The 20,437-nt window shown below is 38.5% G+C and overlaps 2 protein-coding genes across 2 annotated transcripts; one reads left to right on the top strand and one right to left on the bottom strand.

Annotated features, from left to right (window-relative positions):
- Positions 1-656: 656 nt before the first annotated feature.
- Positions 657-1,655, bottom strand: taar11 (trace amine-associated receptor 11). Its single transcript, XM_052096540.1, has one exon. The coding sequence runs from the start codon at positions 1,653-1,655 to the stop codon at positions 657-659; it is 999 nt and encodes a 332-aa protein (XP_051952500.1).
- A 3,566-nt stretch (positions 1,656-5,221) lies between these two features.
- taar1b (trace amine associated receptor 1b) lies at positions 5,222-6,368 on the top strand. Its single transcript, XM_052096541.1, has one exon. It carries the CDS (start codon positions 5,222-5,224, stop codon positions 6,251-6,253), a length of 1,032 nt encoding a protein of 343 aa, XP_051952501.1. The 3' UTR covers positions 6,254-6,368.
- The last annotated feature ends 14,069 nt before the right edge of the window (positions 6,369-20,437 follow it).

Here is a 20,437-nt window from a genome sequence, read left to right on the forward strand (position 1 = left end):
TGGTTTATTCATCTCAGGCCACTTCCACACTGCCTCCATTTTCAGTGTCCTTAAGTCATAGTTTTCTAAAGTATGTGGTAATGAAGAGTGTATTTGAAAGGCAGAGTGGAGGAAAATAAACATACTGTAGTAAAATGTACACTATGCATTTTTATATGAAAACATATTAGTGTGGACGTATTAGTGTGGACGCGGCTATAATGTCAATTTGGGAAAAGTGCAACATGTCACAGATTTATAGCCAACATAAGGGCAGATTTGTATTCTCTTTTTATGAAACAAAAAATAAATTAAATAATAATAATAATGAAAAAGAATTAGAAAGAATGGACCAAAATGTAATTATACAGCAAAAAAAGTACATAAATACAGTTACAGTTTACACATTTTTTTTTTACAGGGACAGAATAGGTGAGCTGCATAATAAAATGCATGTGATAGTTAATATAAGGTTAAAAAAGAATTTGTATATCAAATAGAAGCATGACATACAACTAATATGGCATGTTTTCTCTTCACTTTTGCCTACTGAATCATGCAATGTACCTATAACAACAGAACAGCTTGACCTAGACATTGGAAGGACAGAATGTTTATAAAATATGCAAAGAACATTTAGACTGAATATAAGAAATGGCACTGTACATAAAATATATTTAAAATGTGCCTCTAAATTTCAAGAAAATATTCAGTTTGCTGAGTAGAACTTTGGATTTGTCTCTGAACCAGCTGTAAAATAAAGCATATATCAAAGGGTTAAACACTGAGTTCAAATATGCCACCCACATTAGAACCTCATATATCAAATCAGGTATTGAATGGTTAACAACAGGGTCTATGATGTTACACATGAAAAAAGGGGTCCAACAGCACATGAAAACTCCAATGACAATAGCAAGTGTCTTAGTGGCTTTCAGATCCTTTGTTCTAAGTGATGAGCTTGGGGGGTAGTGATTAATAGCACGAGTATGTTTCTGTGCTATAACAAAAATGTGACTGTAAATGCTGACAATTACAAACATAGGGATGAAAAAAAAGATAACTGAATATGTCACTCCAATTTCTCTTCCATGCAGTCCTAAACACCCTCCCTTGCAATCAACACGAAGATCCTCGGTTTGTTGGTTTTCAATTTTGAACCCAGATAATGTAATGCCAAAGCCAAAGAGGGCCGAGAAGCTCCAGCTGGCCATGATCATGGCAATGCTCACACGTGTGGTGATTTTGTTGTAGTACTGCAGTGGCTGACACACCGCATAGTAGCGATCAATTGAGATGAATGTGAGATGCAACACAGAGACATTACACAGGGTAAAATCAGTGCTGGAGTGAAATTTGCAGAAAAAATCTCCAAAGTACCAGCATGTCTCCAAAGACCGCACCATGCTGGGAGGCATAACAAAGCCACCCAAAAGCAGGTCAGCTATGGCCATTGAGATGATCAGGTAGTTGGTAGGAGTGTGTAGCTCCTGGAAACAGTAGATTGTGAATATGACCAACAGGTTACCGCATACTGTAAGAATGATGGTTATAGCAAACAGGAGGTAGAGAGGAGCTCGTATGACAGGAGAGTAGACAGTCTTCACACATGAGTGGTTCAGATATTCATAACAGTAGCTGAGAGACTCTGTGGTCCATGGTTGGCTTAGATTCATGGTATAGGGACAGTTATATACCTAGTACGAGAAAACAATTTGAGTAAAGGGACATTTCCAAGATTTGACTTTTTTATATTAGAATAAGTCTATTAGAAGGCATAAAAATGCATAATGAATTATGTATTTACTATGCACAGTAAAAAAAAAAAAAAAAACCTGTATTTTTGTCTTTGTTTTCCTGTACAAATATATAAACATCCTTAAAACAAGATAAATTTACTTAAGCAAAATTGTGAGACCACCAGTCAGACCTATATATATATATATATATATATATATATATATATATATATATATACAGTATCACATAATATAACATAATATCATATTTATATACATAATACAATTTTTAAAGCACTGCAATTGAAAGAGTCTTAGCATTAGTATCTTTTGTGTTTCTAGTATTTTATCTTTAGTATTTAAAACATATATATATATATATATATATATATATATATATATATATATATATAAATGAGTATCTGATAAATGTTATATTTGTTTATATTTAAAATATGTTCTACATCTTACCTATTAAAGACTTCCTATGCCTGGTGCAAATGTTGGAACATCTGTAAGTTGCTTCCATTTGAATGCTTTCACATGGAGATTATGTTTCTTTGAACCAATAAAACAGAGTTTCTATTGCCATGTGACCATAAGAAATTTCTGATTGGCTTTCGGCTCTCAAAATGTTAAAGAATAAATTGTGTGGATGTGTGTATGCACATGGTGTGCTGGTTTGTTGAATTGATATACAGTAATTGCATTAGGAAAATCTCATTTTCCTTGTAACATCCACAAATTCCAAGCACAAGCGACACAACTTTCAAACAAGCAACATCATTGTACGGTACACATTTTTAAAAATTATTTCTTGTTATCTATTTTCTTGTTGATAGCAGTATGCATACTACATGATCAAACAATATCCTCACAAGATCATTTTACCTACAGGTACCTGACCTACAGAACTCTTCACCATATACCAATCTGTTAGCATTCCCATTCCATGTTCAGCTGGCACATAGCCTTGAAAATAAGCGACTTAGATGCTGCCATCTTTGATTAATAGGCTGTACATGTCATGTGATTGGTCACTCTATATTAGAACTTTAGCAACAGATATAGGTAAAAACAGACTGATCTCACTGTGAATCCGGCAACAGTAGTATAAAAGTTCTTCAGCTGAATTTAGTCTGTGCATACCGAAATTTAAACCACTGCCCCCAATGGCAGAATCTGGAAGTGTTGAACATATGGGAACGTGTGAGCACCGGCTTCCCAGTGAAATGTCCAGAGAGGTGCCAAAAGTGAGTTGTTGTTAGTTGTAAATTATGTAATACAGTCAAAAGGAATGCATATTATTTTTAACCTTACGGCCTAACACCAACCCCAACCCTAAACCTAACCATCAATAAAGTAAAAACTGAATCTTATAGAGAAAATGCAACCTCTGAATCCAACTCATCATTGAATATGTGAATGCCATTACTTCCTGGTTCCCAAGGGACCAGAACCCCTGTCTCTAGTGCCACAAAAAAAGATTTTTGACACATTTGAATTGATGCAAAGATGTCTATTGGGATATGACGCTTGTCAGTAACTCGGTAGAATGGGATCAATGTCAGGGTACTGAAACATTCTTCACAGACACCGGCTTAAAAATGGTAAAGGTGGCATATGCAATGTTTGTTGCTGCTAGTGTTGTTGCTGTCTGTTTTAGCAGGGACAACCTGTATTTTGGTTGAAATTATGACATCCCATACAGGATGCTTTTTATCAGCGGCCCTGACCGCTCCAGGCGGTCGGTTAGGAGCCCCTTCTCCCCTCGCGGTCGGCGGCCATCATCCTCTTTTAGGTGGCTGGGCTCCTTGTCCCCCGGCAGATGGCCGCGGCTGCTCCGTTGGGGTGAACGTAAGTGGCGAGAACTCTACTACTGCGTATCCCTCCTCCTTCCCGGGTTTCAGCACCAGTGTTTAAGGGATCAATGGAAAGGAGGAGGCGAGAACCGGCTTGACGATATAAATAATGGTTTAATGATAAACTTAAAAGACAACATAAACATACACATGACGGACATGTCCGTTAACAATCTCTCTCTCCCGCACGATCCTCTGCAGTCGACCTTTATCCCTCACGGAGGCTTAATTAGCCTAATACGGGACCGGGTGTGTAGGATCACAACCCGGCCCCGCCCTCTGCCCTGCCACAATCCCGTATTGAAGCCTTTGTGCTCCATATTAAATCATAAAAAGTTCGACGGTGAGACGAGGACCCGCGTCCTGTGATGGAACACTCAAAATGCTCAATCATCCCGTATTTGCGTGACATTCAGTACTTTATGGTGTTATGGTTTCTTGCAACCGATATACACCTTAGCGCATCTCTTTGGGTAAATTAAGCCATTGTCTGTATTGTTATAAGAGGTTTGCTGTGCTTTGTGTGCCCTGTAACATATAAATAACATATGGGTGTGTTTCATTCATTCAGATGATCTCTATGCCCTGTTTACCTCCCACTGTGAGAGTTTTGTAGGGCTGAAATGTGTAATAAAACAGGCTGAAGTATTAATTATGCCTCTCAGAGCGCAATTTGTTTTCTCGTCGCAAAACCTGACATATACCTACCGTCGTGCACATCAAATGACGAAAAAAATAAAACACATGAAATCCGATCTGGCTGTTTAGACTGAGACGAATTAAGAAAAATCTGATTTTAAACGGATTCCAAACCACCTAAGAATGTGGAATGGATGAGGCTTGTAAAAATGTAATGGATATAATGTGTTTTTCTCCTGTTCAGACTATAAAAACCTAAATAGGTTTGAGTGACTGCATCTTCCTGTGTGAACATAGCAATGTGTTATAGCTGTATTAGAACATAGCTTCCAGTGTATTATGACTGTGCTTCAGTGTGTCAGTATTGGTCATGTGTTGATAATAGCATTTTCGTATCACACTGGTAGACAGAAACAGGCCTTCTGTTTTGTGGTATTGTGTGGCTGTTTGTTCTGGTACTCCACATAGTGTGTGCACAAACTAAGACATGTTGGCCTTGGTTCTCATGGATAAATATATATAGATAGATATCCTATATACCTGTAGTTTGGACTTTGCCCCTTTAGGTGTGTTTAAAGTAATAAATCAATATATTTTATTTGCTTATAGCATTTGGGCTCCATCAGTTCTTTTTTAAATAGAGAAGCTCTGGGTTGTGCAGTGTTGTTTTTTATGTTTCATGAGAAAATATGTTTTTAGATATTTGTTTAGAAACTGTACATCTTATATTTATAGCTCATTCTTCTATTAGAATTCCTTAAAAGGAAGATTCAGGAAGTGGCAAACGCCCTTGGGAGACTTGGTCCTGCTATGGAATGCTTCTCAATTCAAACAACAGCTTTATTTATTGCTGCTTTGAACTGTAGAGATGGTACAAATATCCAGAGAACAATTAATATGGAATGGATTAAAACCAGCCCATGCAACATTCAACAAAACTATTCTGTGAAGTCTGCTTCATATACAGATTCAATCATTAGATTAAGGTGGGCTTTTGTCAAAATGGATTATCAAGAGCTTTTCAACTACACAAAAAGGGATCTCTGTTATGAGGATTTGAATGGATCCTGTTGGAAATATACACGACCTTCTAGCGTCCAAGTTCCAATGCTTATCACCATGACGTTGATCACCTTTGTGACAATCATTGGGAATCTACTGGTCATCATCTCCATAGGACATTTCAAGCAGCTCCACATGCCAACAAACCAACTTATTCTGTCTCTCGCCTTGTGTGACTTTCTAGTTGGGCTATTCGTCATGCCGTTAAGTGCTGTCCGTTCCTGGCAAGGCTGTTGGTACTTTGGTGATTTCATGTGTAAGTTACACACATGTATTGACATCACCCTCAGCACCGCATCAATTTTCCACCTTGTATGTGTGTCGACAGAACGCTATTGCGCCGTGTGTAACCCATTAAAGTATCCTTCTTGTATTGGTTTTCCAACGGTACCATTTATGATCTCTATAAGCTGGTTGATCCCTGCCGTATTCGCTTACACAATGACCTTCAGTGAACTCAACCTCCTGGGTGCCAGGGGCTTCTACGAAACACATGTATATTGTGTGGGAGGGTGCCATGTGTTTTTTAGTCATGGTTCGGCGGTGATCGCTTCCACGATTTCATTCTATGTCCCAGGCCTCATTATTATTGGGATATATTATAGAATCTACATGGTTGCTCGAAACCAAGCAAGATCTATTAATCGTCTGTTTAAACAGTTAAGAAGAGATTATCCATCACGAGATACACAACACAGAGCACGGAAGGCTACGGTAACAGTTGCTTTCGTGGTTGGAATTTTCCTTATTTGCTGGACACCCTTTTTCATCTGTAACATCATGGATCCTTTTATTGGCTACACCATCCCCTCAGTGGTGATTGATGCTCTTGTTTGGTTTGGCTATGTCAATTCCACCTTAAATCCATTCATTTATGCATTCCTGTATTCTTGGTTCAGAAAGGCTGTCCAAATTATAATAACTGGAACAATATTCCAAAATAATAGCAGCAGAAAACGGCTGTACCCGTAGCTGGGTCAATTTAATTAAGGGGGTTGAGGTTTTGCTGGTTAAAATGCGCAGTTTGCCCCTGGTGGTAGATGCTGTAACTACACCATTCTGCAGAGAAAGTGCTTGTTTATCCATTCCAAAGTAGCCGTGAATTTTAAGTCAATATAATTTTTTTCAAGACATATATAAATATCAATTATTATAATATAGTATATTCATCAGTGTCTGGATTTTATTGGAGGGCTTTTTAAAAGAATGAAATGGATATATTTTCAGTAAGCTGTCTTTGATATCACAGCCCAGGGCAGTCGCTAGTGAAGGGTTTGGGAATTTGCATCCATCCATACATCCATCTGGATGCCAAAATTTTGAACCAAAGCTCAGTGTGCTGCCAATAGAAGTTTCATAATATGCCTGTGATAAAGAACTGTGGGGAATTATTGTAAACAGGCTAATGTCATACAGCGCCTGATGGATTATTAGTCCAAAAAGAGGCTGTTGTTATTAATCCTAATGAGTGATCTGGTTAAGAATAGGAGTTCTGATTTTCAAACATTTGGAATTTGAGGCATGTTTGAGAGTTACTCTATTAAAACTGATAGATTATTTTAAGTCTCATAGGTCTTTTATTCATAAACTAAACATAAAAAAATTAGTTTGTTTGTGCATGTGTTTGTGACTTTTTGTGTAACGAAATATCTCAAATATATATAAAAAAAGAAATTGGGACTAAATGTACATGTATATTTTTACTTTCACATTTAGGATCTCTTAAACAGCAAAAATGTAATATTATTTTACTTGTTCTCAGGGTTATGATAATGAACATTCCTGTGCATAAATTGTTTGTCAAGATGTGTAAAGATGTTTATATTTTGTGATCTTTATAAGAATCAATTTTGCTGATGGATTTAGTTTAATATTAGTAGTGTGTATTATGTACGTTGTGACAAAAAATGATTTATGGCCCTGATTTATGGTTTAATTGCTGTACATTTGACCTTTCCCTCCGCCCCCCTCCCCTCCCTCCGGTAGTTGTAGGCTACATGCTGTGATATGGCGTGTCTGTTCTGATACCCCCATCGGTGTATTTAAAAAGGGTTAGGTTTGTTCATTGCAACTATTCAGCAAGTATTTTGTGATTTCCACTTGTGCAATGGCTGCTCCCAGCACTCCTAAAAAACAATGTTAAATGATGTAAAAAGACTTACTAAGATATATTGGGCTCGAGGAGATGTCATGGTCCAGGCATGACCAGGTCTCTCCATGAGCCGTTAGAAGATCTGAAATATGAATTTCATCTAAACAACACACAGTTGTGTGTGTACGACTTTGACAGAACATCTTGTACTGTTAAGTTATTCAACAAAGGTGATGCAATGGATGAAGACCATTGTTTGTATTTCACGGAAAAGGACTGGGATGTATTTTACAATCGTGTTTGGAGGGATCTGAATAATGGAGCATCTCCAGAATCATTTCCAAGAGACCGTGTGTTTGGTAACCACACTATCAAGAGGGTGGCTGACCATGTCTACATACTTACCAGCGAGGAAAAACAGGGTCTCAGTGACAGAGGGTGTCCTTTCCCAGAGACAGAGCACAATGAATGTTTCCAAATGAAGTTTTTGTTTCAGTGGAAAGATATTCCTATACTGACTGATGTTTTTTCAAAGATAGACAAACTGTTTAAATGGTGTGATGCAAATGACCAATACAATGTAATCAAGGTCAGCCTGTTTGACCCCGAATAAGCGTGGGAGTGACCGTGTAACACCGCCCACCTTCTACAGACCTTAAAGGCTGGCGGTGACTGACCGCATTTCAAACCAACATTCAAACCAACATGTCTCAAGACTTTACTACATATCTTCCTGGGCCCGTCGCATCACCCAATGACCCAGATACTTCAGCAAGAGATGACCCTGTTGTAGGGTCTTCTGACATCGGCCATTGGCTTGACAAGTTTTGCATGGAGCTTGGCTACAGCAATCTAACATTCATTTCATCCCACGGATCAGGATGCCCACTTCCGGATGCAGCGGCTCTTAAGGGAGAGGACGACACGGATGGCATTATTGGTGTGAAGGGGTTCAATTTCATAAAAGCAGTCATAGTGGTCATTCTGGATCATCTCCTCGATTTAAAGTTAAAAGAGTTGTGCTACGGTTGTGAAGTGGATCACCCCAGTCAGATCCAGCACACAAGCTTGTTTGATCCTGACAAGTATTTCTTTTACACTCATTTTGAAGAAATTTCCAGTAAACTGTTTAAACCTGTGTTAAACCAAGTCATTGGCCAGGCTTTAAAACCATTTGGATTGACACCGCATCCTCAGAGAATCCATGGAGTTGTCGAAGGCGTGTTGTGTGAACTAAGAGAGGAGCCGAACATTCTACAGAGAGTACGTGAAATCCGTGAGAAGCTGGTGAACAGGCTGTCTACGACGCTGTGGACGGTTGGAAAGGCTGTTCGGCTGGGTCCAAAGTTTGATGCTAACAATGGGGAACTGCTGCGGAGCTACTGGCCTGATTACATTTATTCTGAGACATCGACTTCAATGTGAAATAACCAATATGCTGTATAAGATCATTAATGACGAACATTCTGGACAAAACAAGCTTGTAAATGAAGCCTATATTAACAAATGGCTGATTTGTCTAAAAAACACATGGATATAGTCAGAGGTCTATCAACCAATTGGACTGAAATGATACAAGTCTATGCCTACCAGAATGACTCTCCCTGTTTGTTGCTTAAAAACATTCTAAATTCATTGTTTGAATGCGATAATGTCTGTAAAATATCTGATATAATATGCTTATGTACATTTGTGACGGATACATGTGTGATGTTATTGTCAAGAAACGAAAGGAGTGATAGTCATGTCTTTGAAAATGTTGATACTCTGGTTAATTACCTGATTGACAAAAATACTGATACATGCGTTAATTTCCTACAATATCTAGACATTGGTTGATGTTGCTGTTTCTATTTGACTATTTAAGCATGTATTGTATGATTACCCCTGATTTTAAAATAAAAGGATACTTTCATAGAATCACTGTTTCATTATTTAGGTGGTGTCTGATCTGTTAACAGCAATTGCATAAGGTGTACTACACACCATCAAACCCCGGCTCTTTAGGGGGTGTGAGTAGATTAAAACGTGGTGTATTAGAGGAAAGTGGTGATTTGCTAAGTGATAAAGAAGTTTCAGACTGGTTAGCCAGTCAAGATGCTTATACACTCCACAGACCACTGCGACATCATTATAAAAGGAATAAGGTCGTTGTTTATGGTATTGATACACAGTTTCAAATGGACCTGGTAGATATGTCAATATATTCTACGGAAAATGACAATACTAAATTTCTTCTCACATGTATAGACGTGTTTAGCAAATATGCATGGGTACGTTGTATAAAGAACAAGACTGGATTGGCGGTGACCAATGCCTTTAATTCAATACTACAAGAGGGTAGAATCCCTCAGAAAATTCAGACTGACAAGGGGAAGGAATTTTTTAACAAGCATTTCCAACAACTAACTAAAAAACACAACATTTACCATTTCAGCACGGGGAGTGAATTGAAAGCAAGCGTTATTGAACGTTTTAATAGAACGTTAAAAGGACGGATGTGGCTATAACCGAGTTCTTCACTATAACCGAATGTATACCACGACAACCACCAGTCTACAAACTATCTGATTACGATGGCGACGTTATCGATGGATCATTTTATGAAGAGGAGTTACAAAAAATTATTGTGGATAAGGACAAAGCTTTTAAAGTAGAAAAGATATTAGACAAGAAGAAGCACGGTAAAAGATCCATGGTGCTCAGTACGATGGGTAGGGTGGCCTCCGAGTTTGACAGCTGGGTTAATGAAAAAGCTGTTGTAGATCTACAAACCTCTTAAAGTATATAAAAATAAAACATTTGTTACCTGACTTCATTTCTGCAGTAAACGGTCATGGATGAAGCAGGGTTTTATGTTACATTGCGTGCAATGCTTCATTAGATCTTTACCCCGAAAACCGAATTTCAAATTACAGAACAAGATTAGCCAAACCTATAAACTTAAAAGGTCGTTGGGAGGTGGGTGTGGCTGAAATTGAATACCCTAGATCATGGTACACTATTACTGATGATGATGCGAAAGTCCAATTCAGAGAGTTTATCGACGGAATCAGTCATCTTGTGAAGATAAAGCTGAAAAGTGGTTATTATGACGAAGTTTTGTTTGTAATTAAGGAGCTAAATGCTATGCTACCTCGGCATGCACGTCTTGGCTACGATCATGTGAAAAACAAAGTGTTCATGATGGCGGCACCAGGAAGTTCCTTAACATTCCACGGTAAACTAGCCATTATTTTGGGTGTAATACCGAAGAAACCATTGGTAGCTGTAAATGATTATACTGGAAATGAAAGCATCGAACCCGGTTTTACGCCAGTGTCACGCCACACCAAGCAGACATAAATGGAGGGTTTTACACCATGTACATGTACACAGATATTATCGAATATCAATCTGTGGGTGATGCACATGCCCCGCTTTTGAGATGTGTACATATAACCGGATCGGATCGTGAAATAGTCAGTGTTGCATATGACAGAGTACACTACGTGTCAGTGAATAAACATTCTATTGGAGAGATTTGTATTGAGCTCAAAGACGACAGAAACAGGGAAGTGCCATTTTCTTACGGCAAAGTCGTCGTTAAACTACACTTCAGGCCTGTGAAACAACCGATCCTTTAAAAATGGCGTATTATAATCCGTACCAAATGGACCCCACTCATTATGTAAACTATTATAAAACTCAAGCAGGCGGTGGAATGCCGGGGTTTTCTGGGGAGGGTCATGTATGGGGCGGGGCTCGGATGCGTTTTCAGGGGTTTGTTTCGAATGGCTCTTCCGTTGTTAAAAAGAGGTTTCAGCATAGCCAAACCACACCTTAAAAACGCTGCTAAAAACATAGCCAGCGACGTTGTTACCAGAGCTATGACACATTCCTTTAATAATAATGATAAATCTCAAGGCGGTTCGGGGTTAATGGTTATGTTACGTAAACGGAGGTCTAAACCACCTGGAATGAGGAGGGAGGAGTGGTCAGGCGGTAAAGAAAACCAGGAAACCCCTAAGAAAACCGCAGTTAGGCAACGAAAACGAAAGAGAGCTGTGAAGCGTTTTTCATCTGTTAAAACTATATTCTAAACCATGGCACTACTACACGCCATGTCCGAAGAGTGTATTAAATCCGAACTGGATCTGTTTACAGTACCGATGACGCAGAGCGGCTATTGAAAAAAACACATACATTGAAATCCCTCCTCTATCTGCGATATCGGACAGCGCTCCATTGGAATTTTTCATAGCGGGGAATGGTGAAGATTATATAGATTTAAATAATACACTGCTTTACATGCGTGTTAAAATCACAAATCGGACGGTTCAAATATCAGAGATGGGACTCCTGTTGGACTGGTCAATTATCCAGGAAACACAATTTTTTCACAGGTTGACGTATCGCTTGGTGATAGGTTAATTTCGCAGAGTACAAACACTTACCCCTATCGATGTATTATAGAATGCCTTTTAAACTATGGTAAAGATACATTGGAAAGTGTTTTCTCAGCAGGTTTATTTTACAAAGAATCTGCCGGACATATGGATGCAGGCGATCCGGCAGGGGCTAACATTGGTCTGACAAAGAGGGCTGCCTTTAGCAACAAAAGTGCAGTAGTTGAGCTTTTATCACCAATACACAGTGATATTTTCTTTCAAGAAAAACTAATGCTTAATGGGGTGGACATTAAAATCCGTCTGACAAGAGGCAAAGATGAATTTTGTCTAATGAGGAGTGATGCTATAGCATACAAACTGCGTATTTTGACAGCTTCTCTGTTTGTTAAAAAGTATCTGTATCACCAGGAGTGAGACTGGGGCACGCTCAAGCACTACTCTCAACAACTGCCAAATACCCCATTGACAGGGTCTGCCTGAAAAATTTCTCCATACCAGCTGGAGGCCGTGTATCAAACCAGGAAAACCTGTTTTTAGGTACATTACCCAAATCCATCATATTGGGTATGGTCGATAATGATGCTTTTACAGGGGCATACGATAAAAACCCTTTTGCATTAAAGCATTACGATCTGGAGTTTCTAGCTGTTTATGTGGATGGTCAGCAACACCCGCCAAACCATTACAACCTGACTTTGGAGCAGGCACCGCCGTCGTGAGAATTTTACCAGCTTGCACTTTCGGTCTGGAAGACATCTAAAAACCAAGCGTTGGTGATCGACAGAGAAGATTTTCTGCAGGGTTATACACTTTATGGTTTCAACCTCACTCCAGGCGAAGAATGTGGTCAACACATCTCAGCTTGTTAAGTCTGGGAATATCAGAATAGAAGTACGTTTCAGACAACCGCTTCCAAGAACCATTAATCTGATTGTTTATGCTGTTTTTGACAACATCATTGAAGTTTCTAACCGAAGACAGGTACTTGTTGACTACTATTAATTGAAAACATGAATACCATACAACTTACAGCAGCTATAGACAGAATCACACAAAACACGCATTTTCTTGGAGTACTACCGTGTGATCATTTACCGAAGGACCCCTTAAGAACATTACCTACGTCAGCCATAATCAACACAGACCCTGCACATCTCCCGGTGAACACTGGTTAGCAATTTACATAAATAAGGATGGTTCAGCATTTTTCTTTGACAGTTTCGGTAATAGTCCTGATTTTATTCGTTTTCCTGTATCAATCACTGCCTTTCTAAAAACGAATTCAACACGCATTCAATATTCAGCTAAACAAGTTCAGCATTTTATGTCTGACACATGCGGTCATCATTGTATTTTCTTTCTATATCATATGATTCGAGGTCGTGCTTATGATGATGTTATGATGCTTTATAGCGATGATTTAATTAAAAATGATGAATATGTATCGCATTTTGTGAAAAAACTAAGGATAACTCATTGTAATAGTACTACATTTAAGTGTATGCAATGTGTGCAAATGGGTGAAACGTTTATGTTAAACACATGATTTGTAAATGTTTGCTTCAAATAAATAAAAAGAGCACAATGTCAAATGTACCAATGTCATAGCTTTATTGAATACCATATGATTAATTTGTACAAAAATGAATATACAATTATACAATATCAAAATGACAGCCATACGTTTTGATCAAGAGACGGTGATTTAAACGGTGATACATCTGAATCCTTAGAAGAAGGCGTACTTAAATACATTCTTTGACCCGTAGAGGTAGAGGGCGATGTAGACGGTTTGGTTTTAAATGAACTTATTACACGTCTAACCTTATGGTTTGGCACTGTTGAATAGGGGATGTTTAAAGTAGCAATTGCCTGCAAAAACTCAGTCCATCCATGAGGTCTACGGTCATCCCTAATATTATGCTGGAGCCGTAATACTCTTTACAAGATCCATCACGTGTGATCCCTGTATAGTAATGCCTTTAAATACAAACTCCCGAATCGTTCCAAGATGCCATTTCTTTGGCTTTAGACATTTTATCCATGATGTATCTTGCATTTTTCACACATCTCAATGGGACATTTTTCAATACATCTGCTATAATATCTTCAACAGGGTTAACAGATTGTTCTTTGTGAGACTCATTGGGGATGTTAATGCAAGCGTTAATGTGTTACTATCTCGATCACCCTGTTTAACTACCGTTAAAAATCTTTGTAAAGCCGAGGTGTAAAGCTTAGCCTTCTCATGAGTATCCAAATTGTCTTTATTCAAAATATTTCTTATAGCAACATCCAGATCGTCTTCCACGGTTTGTTGAATAGACTCTCGGGTATTGGACATCTTCAGTTTATCTATTTGGTTTTGAGACACTAAAAACAGCTTCTCAGCATACTCCATCTTCAACCTTGTTTAGCCGTTATCAGACTTGTAATAAAGGGGACTGCTATGCTCAAAAGCGGAAGAAGAAATCCTCCTTTCTGGTTGAGCATGCGTTTTTTGTGGACACACCAATCTTTTTATTGGCTATGTATTTAATTTCAGTCTTTCTCCTCTTCAACCGTTTGTGTTGCTGGTTCGTTAGTGGGATTGTGCCATAGAGTACATTAAATGCAATCTCACACAATGTTAAAATGAGCTTGTCAGATGCTGATTGCATAATAAGACGCCTTTGCATGGGGGTCAGCTTTAAATAGCATTTTTAACAGGGGAGGTTTCTAGATAGTCTAGCAGACATTTTACCAAAATCACGGTTTTCTTTTTTGAATGTAAACTACTGGCTGGTTTGAAAGCAACCCGTTCTTAGATCGAAAACATTCAGGGGTTTTTGCTTTATAGTCTATCATGAGGTATCCAAAAGGCTGGTTGGTAGCATCTTGATAGCATTCCATAAAATATTTTGTATTTCCGGGTACATTTGTTTTCCCAACACATTTATCTGATTGTTATCACGAGGATTCTTAAACAATATTAAATAATTTGTATTCAAACTGATGGTTCTGCTGGATTTACCTTGGAAAAATAAATTCTGCACAATATAAATAAGCTGAGGTTTCTATGGTGAACGTATTGAGTGAATAACTTTTCCACTTCAGAGTTTCCACTTGCCTCCTTCAGCATGTCGTCAATTATTAACAGATTTGTTTTATTGACAGGTAATAAAACATCATCATTCAGAGATTGCGGTATTCCTTCCACAAATTTAATGTTATACAATTTATACAGTTCATCATACATAGGTTGCCAGCAATCATAAATGTACACAATGTTTTCAATCTTTTTAGAAATCATATTTACAGCATTTTCCAACAACATTTTTACAAAATAAGACTTTCCAGAATTTGAAGGTCCACTTATTACACATGAAAAAGGATGTTGAAGTCTAAAATCAAAACCATCAACCTCCCGCACACTGCGTGTGGTTTAAAAATTATTAGTAGCCATATGGTAGAGTTGTATAATCAGGGAAAAGCAGCCTCTTATTATACACCACTTGAAACTTTTAACAACTGACTTGTTTTGCAAAGTGAAGTTCTTTTTATTCCTCACGATGTTGTCTGTGTAGGCTAGGACGTGTTTGGTGTCATGCGATTTTACATAACTGTCAACAAGACCGATCAAAGTGTCTAATCTAATCGCCATAGAATTTTCAGCATTCAAAGTTATACCCTTTGCTTTCATACACACTTTACCTTTTGCAGTGCGATATCCGTATGTTTTAGGCCCTCCTGAACAAAATTCTGTGATGTGATCATCATTGCCGATTTCGTCAGTCAGATCTCCTAAATAAGGACCCAGAGGAGGTTCCCAATCACCGTCTCTAGAGATAAAGATGTCTGTGTCGCTATACAACAATCTGTCACCCAATTTATCCATAAGGCTATACAATTCTAACCGTGCATGTGCTGTTGTAAAGGCCCCCAGAAATATATTCACATCCCGTGTGTTGTACATGGCTCCATCGTCATGTTTGTACTGCACCAGCGCAATTTCATCAGACACGAATGTGAAATATTTAACGTCATACTGACAGCCAAATATGATGTGAGCAAATTCTTCTGGGTCTTTCAAAAGTTTAGAAGTGGGTAGATTTTCTCTCATTGAAAAACGCCCCCACAGACTATTCAGCAACAATTTGTTGATAGATCTCTGAGCAGGGTTGTGACAGATCTTTGCAGGATCGAGGTTAATCCCTTCTTTTTAAAGTAATCATCGATATAGGCTTTTTGTCTGAATCGGTGACTACGTGAGAGGGATAGTCTGAGGCCTCCTGTTTAAATTTCAGAAAGGTCTTTACATAATCGGAAAACAGTGTTTCCGATTTCTCTGCAAAGTGCCACACCTCTGAGACCTCCATTACAAGATACCCCTTCTCAATCGCCTTCAACAATTCAATGCTCACCCAGCAGCCTGAGATAGACCTCTCCTCATCTGTATGTGTACAAGATGTAACATTGATTTGTTTCTCAACGCATGTTCTGCATAGAGGAAACATAAGTTTCCCTGCACACCTGTAAGGAAGCACAGGATGAAGCAATTTTCAGGGGGTAGCATTGTGGCCTTAATAAGTCCGTAATAATTTTCAAGGGGTTCAAAATCCTTGAAAATTATTTCAGGATGTCCAACAGGGTAGCTTTTTCGAGCCTGACAGTAAGGATAAAGACTCGTGAAATCAACATATCTGATCTTTTCATTTTCTGAAGTTTCACGTGGTTTCAGTCTCTCAGGTGCCGAATAAGTGGTCATAAACGCAATTACATGAGGGTCAGTTTGCTTAAGATTCTTCCATACACACTCATGCATCACCTCAACGTCTAAACAGTATGCGTTCTGCAAAACATCAATCTTGTCATTAAACTGCATCCTGAGCACTCCAAAAGGCACTTTTGACAGGGGGTTTACATAGTCAGATCTGTGGTGAAAACATCCGGCAAATTCTAGAGCTTTTCGTACACCATCTTTTTCGTAATATCCATCAACAAAGTACCCTCCAAATTTCACTTCACCGTGATTTAGCGCGTGGTGAATGTCTACTTCACGTGTTTTTTTCACATACTCAAGCCATTCAATAGAGATGTTAGAGAATGTCTTATACTGATTGACGTATGCAGTGAGAGGATGCACTGGCTCTGTATGTGTCAGAGCCAGTGTATTTCTAGAGAGAAATTGCGTCTTGAAAGCACCCATACAGCAACTAGCAAGAGTCACGTAGCTGAAAGGATCTACCTGCGTGCATCGTAGGAATTCATCTCTAAATTTAATGCATGCTTCACGTAATAAAACGACGTCATTCATGCAGTAGATGCCAATCTCTTTTTTGAAATCAAAGACTTCACCATCGACTGTTTCATACCACTGATCAAATTTTGTCCTGGCACTATCTGTCATGGAGTTGTACCCGTAGTAGTTTTTAGCAGGGTATGGACCTATATAAGTCTGATTTTCCTGTCTGTTGAAATAGTGAGGAAAGAAGCCTTTTTCTTCATTTTCCAAATTTAACGCAGATGGCATCTTAGACAGAGCCATGTGGAGGAATGATTAAGAATCAATAAAACGTTGCCTAAAAGTCTCATCATACATGAAAATGGTTCTACAGCCCTGCATTACTATGTTAAGTTGGAGTCCTGCATTGCAAAAATACTCCAGAATTAAAAAGTTGTCAAACCCGCTTGCATTGTGTGCAATCCAAGTGTAATTTTTGTACCTCGGCTGTCTAAACCTCCAAACGAGTTGTCTCACACATCCCTCACCTCCAAATTCAAATGTCTCACCATCAAAAGTCATGGCACACACATAATTTGCTATATGTTTACCATTATCACATTGTGTTTCAAAATCATAGAAAATGTAACGATCTGTATATTCCTTGGGTATGGTAGGCTGTATGAAGCACTGGTGTAGGCCTTCGTGGCTTACATCATCCCCACAATGTAGACATTTATCATTTGGACAGTTATGAGGTTTGGGGTTTTTGGCTGTATGGTAACGTTTATTGCATTTACGACAATATTTTGTAGTATCGCAAGGAGATCTACCACAATCATCGTCCGTAGGGGGTACTATTTTATGAGCATTAAAACAGTATCTAGATCTGCAATAACGCAAAACAGTCTTGACAGTGTATTATGCTTTTAGGCTGTTTGTAGCACTCACTATCGTTGCAAACAGAGCACACATATTTACAATCATGATTCTGTCTGCTCGTATAACCTGTGTAACAGAAATCACACACATATGCAGACCCTATAAAGGCTTTCAGATTCTTTATCATGTAATAATGAGTATCATGAATGTAAAGATATGCTGTTTTGGTGTGTGGCTCATCTGAAGTTTTATATTTTTCCAACTTTCCATCAGTTGACCTGTAAAAGACAACAATTTTTATGTCTAATGCACGTTCAAATTTTGCAATGTCTCCTAGACCTATTTTATCCCGAGGTGTGAAACCGCCAGCATTCTGAATGGATTCACCCCGTCTTTCAAGTCAAGTCAAGTCAAGTGGTTTTTATTGTCGTTTCAACCATATACAGTTAGTACAGTACACAGCAAAACGAGACAACGTTCCTCCAGGACCATGGTGCTACATAAAAACAACAAAGGACCAACATAGGACCACGTGAGACTACACAACGAAATAAAAATACCTATATAAACTACCTATATACCTATATAAAGTGCACGTGCAAACATGTGCAAAAAGTACAGGACAGTACAAAAATTACTGACAATGAACAGGACAATAGACAGTGCAGCGCCGACCAGTACTCAGTAGTGCAAAAAGATGACAGTTTCTAAAAATGTAAACATAACATACTATGAGATAATGTTCTATGCACATAGCAGTTATTGAGGTAGCAGACAGTTATAAAGCGACAGTAATTAAAGTGCAACTCAGGACACGTGTGTGTCAAACCAGTCTCTGAGTATTGAGGAGTCTGATGGCTTGGGGGAAGAAGCTGTTACACAGTCTGGCCGTGAGGGCCCGAATGCTTCGGTACCTCTTGCCAGATGGGAGGAGGGTAAAGAGTTTGTGTGAGGGGTGTGTGGGGTCGTCCACAATGCTGGTTGCTTTGTGGATACAGTGTTTTTTGTAAATGTCTTTGATGGAGGGAAGAGAGACCCCAATGATCTTCTCAGCTGTCCTCACTATCCTCTGCAGGGCTTTGCGGTCCGAAACGGTGCAAGTCCCAAACCAGGCAGTGATGCAGCTGCTCAGGATGCTCTCAATAGTCCCTCTATAGAATGTAGTGAGGATGGGGGTTTGGAGATGTGCTTTCCTCAGCCTTCGAAGAAAGTAGAGACGCTGCTGGGCTTTCTTGGTGATAGAGCTGGTGTTGAGGGACCAGGTGAGGTTCTCCGCCAAGTGAACACCAAGGAATTTGGTGCTTTTGACGATCTCCACAGAGGAGCCGTCGATGTTCAGAGGATGTGTTCACCTTGTGCTCTCCTAAAGTCAACAACCATCTCTTTTGTTTTGTCGACATTCAGGGACAGGTTGTTGGCTCTACACCAGTTCGTCAGCCGCTGCACCTCCTCTCTGTATGCTGACTCGTTGTTCTTGCTGATGAGACCCACCATGGTCGTGTCATCGGCAAACTTGATGATGTGATTCGAGCTGTGCATTGCTGCACAGTCGTGAGTCAGCAGAGTGAACAGCAGTGGACTGAGCACACAGCCCTGGGGGGCCCCACTGAAAAGGCAATCTTTGCCAGTTCTCAGTACTATGTATCATTTAAAATGACTCAGTTTATATGTCAATTATATGGTATAAATCTTGTTTTGAATTATTGTTAATGTTGAACCTCATTCATTTTTATAATGTATTACTTTAAGGACTCATTCAATATTGCTCTTATGTTCTATGTGGTTTGAAGCAAAAAAAAGTTTGGGGAAAAGTTTGTCAGTGTTTCTCTCCCAAATGATGAAAAGTTCAGCTCTGTGGGGCATTTCAGGTAAACAGGTTAGGTGTGATACTAATGTGACAGAATACAACTAATGACGGCACAATAGTACTGAGAAAGTGAGCACTGATATTAACACCTTTGATTGGTCAGACTCCCTTGAGAGTCTCACCATTGAAACTGAGAAGTGATAACAAGTCTCATGGGTGTGAGACACAAATATTTCATCATTGCAGGATTGTTTGTGTGTGAGTGACAGCCTTGATGAGGTCAAAATTGAAATACTTTTTTTTATTTTTTATTTAAAGGTAAAGCTGTGTTTTGTTTGTGGGTATAAATGTATTTATGCATTAAAGTTATGACATTTAAAAAAAAACCTTAAAGTCTGAAATTCAATTTTGTTTGGGCAATTAAAACAGATATTCAAAATGTTATGTTAACATAGCTTAAATTCTTGGGCTGTTTGAAAAAAAGATTTGAAGATTAAAGGGTACACAGAAAAAAAAAAAATTTTGTGGTGAAGTAAATATAGTGGAAAGATTAGGTACTTTCTACACTGAATAAATTAGTTTAAGTGTGAACTGGAAAATATTAAGCAAATTCTACATTTGCACTCAAGTCAAAAATGTTAAATTTAATGCTCTAGCAGCTTATAAGTAATTATTATTTATGATTGTTTGTTATCTTTACAATGAGTCATCGTGTATTAATCTTAAAGTATATTTATTCACTTATCTGAGTCAATTTCACAAGTAAATAAATTAAGTACAT

Source organism: Xyrauchen texanus, chromosome 28 (assembly GCF_025860055.1).
Source record: "Xyrauchen texanus isolate HMW12.3.18 chromosome 28, RBS_HiC_50CHRs, whole genome shotgun sequence".
In the NCBI taxonomy this organism is placed as follows: domain Eukaryota; kingdom Metazoa; phylum Chordata; class Actinopteri; order Cypriniformes; family Catostomidae; genus Xyrauchen; species Xyrauchen texanus.

What these genes read in the sequence shown, in the direction of transcription:
- taar1b (XM_052096541.1), top strand. Translation starts at nt 5,222, where the DNA reads ATGGATTATCAAGAGCTTTTCAACTACACAAAAAGGGATCTCTGTTAT.
- taar11 (XM_052096540.1), bottom strand. Translation starts at nt 1,655, where the DNA reads ATGAATCTAAGCCAACCATGGACCACAGAGTCTCTCAGCTACTGTTAT.